This window comes from Pterocles gutturalis, unplaced genomic scaffold (genome assembly GCF_000699245.1).
Source record: "Pterocles gutturalis isolate BGI_N339 unplaced genomic scaffold, ASM69924v1 scaffold27496, whole genome shotgun sequence".
NCBI classification, from domain to species: Eukaryota; Metazoa; Chordata; class Aves; order Pterocliformes; family Pteroclidae; genus Pterocles; species Pterocles gutturalis.
Genome location: NW_010101333.1, coordinates 3,260 through 5,968, shown reverse-complemented (window position 1 = coordinate 5,968; position 2,709 = coordinate 3,260). Strand labels below are relative to the sequence as shown.

The following is a 2,709-nucleotide window of genomic DNA, read 5'->3' as shown; positions in this document are numbered from 1 at the left end:
TGAACGAGGGTTTTCAGCACCGGCCCCGATCCGTTCCTGAGCTTTTCAGGAAGCAGCAGGACGCCCCTGCGCTGCGAGACCACCGCAGCATCCCCTCGCCCCGGGGGACACACCGCGCTGCGGGATCCCGAAATACTGAACATCTTCTCTGCCAATTGAAGCAACCACGCAGGGAGAACAGCAGCAGGAGTTTTTCCATCTTTGCACCCCAACTTACCCGCCCGACTGGTTTTGGCACCTGCAGAGACTGGTGAGGAGCTGTTACTGGTGTCCCCAGCCAGGGAGGTTCGGCTGGAGTGGAAGGTGGGTCGCTTCAGCTTGCTGCCGGCCGAGGGGGTCACCTTGGGAGGAAGCACACACAGAGCATCTTTCAGGTGTCACCTGGGCCACAACGGGACGAGATCACGTCCGCGATCAGCGCCTCGGCCAAAAAATTTTGACATTTAACAAACACCCATCTTAATGGTCAAGGAGAACACAAGCCATCGTTTCGGCAGTGGTTAATAAAAAAATTTTTAAAAAAAGTTTAGATCCAGAAAATTTGGAGGGCACCGGCGGTTTGTGTGCTGCAGAGAGTTATTTGTTGGGAAAAAAATAAAAGCAAAGCTGTTCTCCAGCTGGAGGACGACAGCATCACCTGGGCTCGAAAGCTCCCCAAAGAGAAAGCAAAATTTTGCAAAAATAGGTATTTTAGCATCCAAGCAGCTCAGGACTGTTTTGGAAAGTCAAATACGACGCAGTGCCTTGAGAAACGCATCCTGCTGTCGGGAGGCATCGGTCTGAGCAGCGAGACACCGACACTGAATGCAAACCACAGCGAAGCGGCTTCGGCCGCATCCTGACGCGGTGCTTTCCCTGACCGTTAAGATGTCACAGATGCAGATGAAGGGGTGGAAAAGCAGCAGCTTCGCTCCCGAAGGAAGCAAAGGGGAAGGTGCCGGGCAGGACGGGGTGCCGGCAGGGCGAGGGCACCCGAATCCCGCCGGAAAGGGCAGCTCCAGTTTCCATCCATCAAGCAAAGCTCCGGGTTTGGGGCAGCGCTGCAGGAGAGCGACTGCCCGCGGTGTCCCCTGTGCCAGCATCGCTGCAGGGACGGCTCCAGCTCAGCCGCAGCCCCAGATAAAGGGACATTAACATCGGAGAGCATCTCCCAATGAGCTTTAAGGCATCCACTGGGGGTTTCTCTCCATCCCCTGCGATTTTGTGGGGTTTTTTGGGAAATTTTGAAATCCTGAAATCATAATATCCCAGAATGGTTTGGGTGGGAAGGGACCTTAAAGCCCATCCAGTGCCACATGGCAGGGACACCTCCCACTAGCCCAGGTTGCCCAAAGCCTCATCCAGCCTGGCCTTGAACCCCTCCAGGGATGTCATGAAAATGTCACGAAACTGGAGCTGCAGCGGGGAGAGGGCGGTGGGAGAGGGGCAGCCCGGCAGCGGGCTCCCGAGAAATTAAAATCCATTAACAGGTGATTGCGAAGGTACCGTTATCATCATCATCATCATCATCAGAGATTTCAATTCTCGTCCTCGATCCTATTTTATCAACAGGTTAACGGCAGCAAAGCAGGCAATTTAGGGCAACTGGGGGAAGTGCTCCTGAGCTTCTGATGATTTAAAATAATTCCTTTTCCGCGTGAAAGCAGCGCCGAGCAAGACGCGGCGATCTCGCCAGCGCACATCACCGCTCGGTGCATCCCCGAGACGCACCGGGTGAGCTCTCATCACTGATTCACAAGGTCAGGAAAAGTCCATGAGGAGGCTGAAACTTTCGGGAGATCAAAACCTCAGCCCCAATTCCTCCTCCTGGGAGCATCACGCCGGTGGCGGTGCCGGACACACCAAACGCGCTTCCACAGGGGGACCGACAGAAGCGCTTCATCGCAACGGAGGCGACGTGGTTACGGCGCATGCGCTGTAGCTGATTTTCAGGTCTCAACTCGGCTGCCGTTTTTTTTTTTATTTTTTTTTTTTTTTTTTGCTTAAAACCTCTGAAAGCTTGGAAAAATGATTTTTTTTTTTTAAAGCACAAGAGGATAAACGTCACTCTCGTGGTTTGAAAGCCGGGAAACGGGAATCCCAGGCTGTTGGGTTTTATTCTAAGGTCGATGTTTTATATAATCCGAGTTCGAAACCCATGAAAAACGCTAACAGTCGGAGCGTTAGCCGTGCTAACAAGCGCTGCTCTACCACAAGGAAAGCGTTAAAACAGGCAAGGGAGCAGGACTTCTCCATGCCAGCGGCACTCCGGCCCGTCAGCAGCTCCTGGGGCTGCGAGCCCATACTCTACCTCGGCGCTCGGGAGCTGGAAGTCGGAATAATCGAATCCCCTCAGGGGGGTGCCCGCTTTACTGTTTATCAACCAGGGTTTGTCATAACATCGAGAGAAGTGATGTGGAGTCTGTGAAATGGAAAATCCAAGGGAAAGGGGAGGAGGTGGAAGTGAGTGAAATAAAAAAAAAAAAAATTAAAACAAAAAAAACCAAAAAAAAATGGAAAAGTACCTGGAATGGGGGGAAAACGGCACTCAAACGAAACAAGGACCAAACAGGAAATACATAAATTAAAATAAAGGGAAAACAACCCAAACAGATGATGAAATTAAATCTGGACGGGCAGAGGATGCGGTGGGAAAGGCGAGATGATGGGCGATGGCTTCCTCCTGCGTGCCGGCCGGGCACAGCCCTGCCCTGGGGACCAGGAGCCGTC

At 52.6% G+C, this 2,709-nt stretch overlaps 1 protein-coding gene across 1 annotated transcript in view; it reads right to left on the bottom strand.

The window, feature by feature from the left end:
- Positions 1 to 217: 217 nt before the first annotated feature.
- The window catches only part of LOC104468839 (microtubule-actin cross-linking factor 1-like), a gene marked incomplete at both ends in the record, with an annotated part of 5,575 nt that continues 3,083 nt past the window's right edge, over positions 218 to 2,709 (bottom strand). The window contains 2 exons of the mRNA XM_010083105.1: positions 218 to 341; positions 2,291 to 2,448. Of these exons, the coding sequence (XP_010081407.1) occupies positions 218 to 341; positions 2,291 to 2,448 (282 nt within the window). The remainder of the gene's footprint in view (positions 342 to 2,290; positions 2,449 to 2,709) is intronic.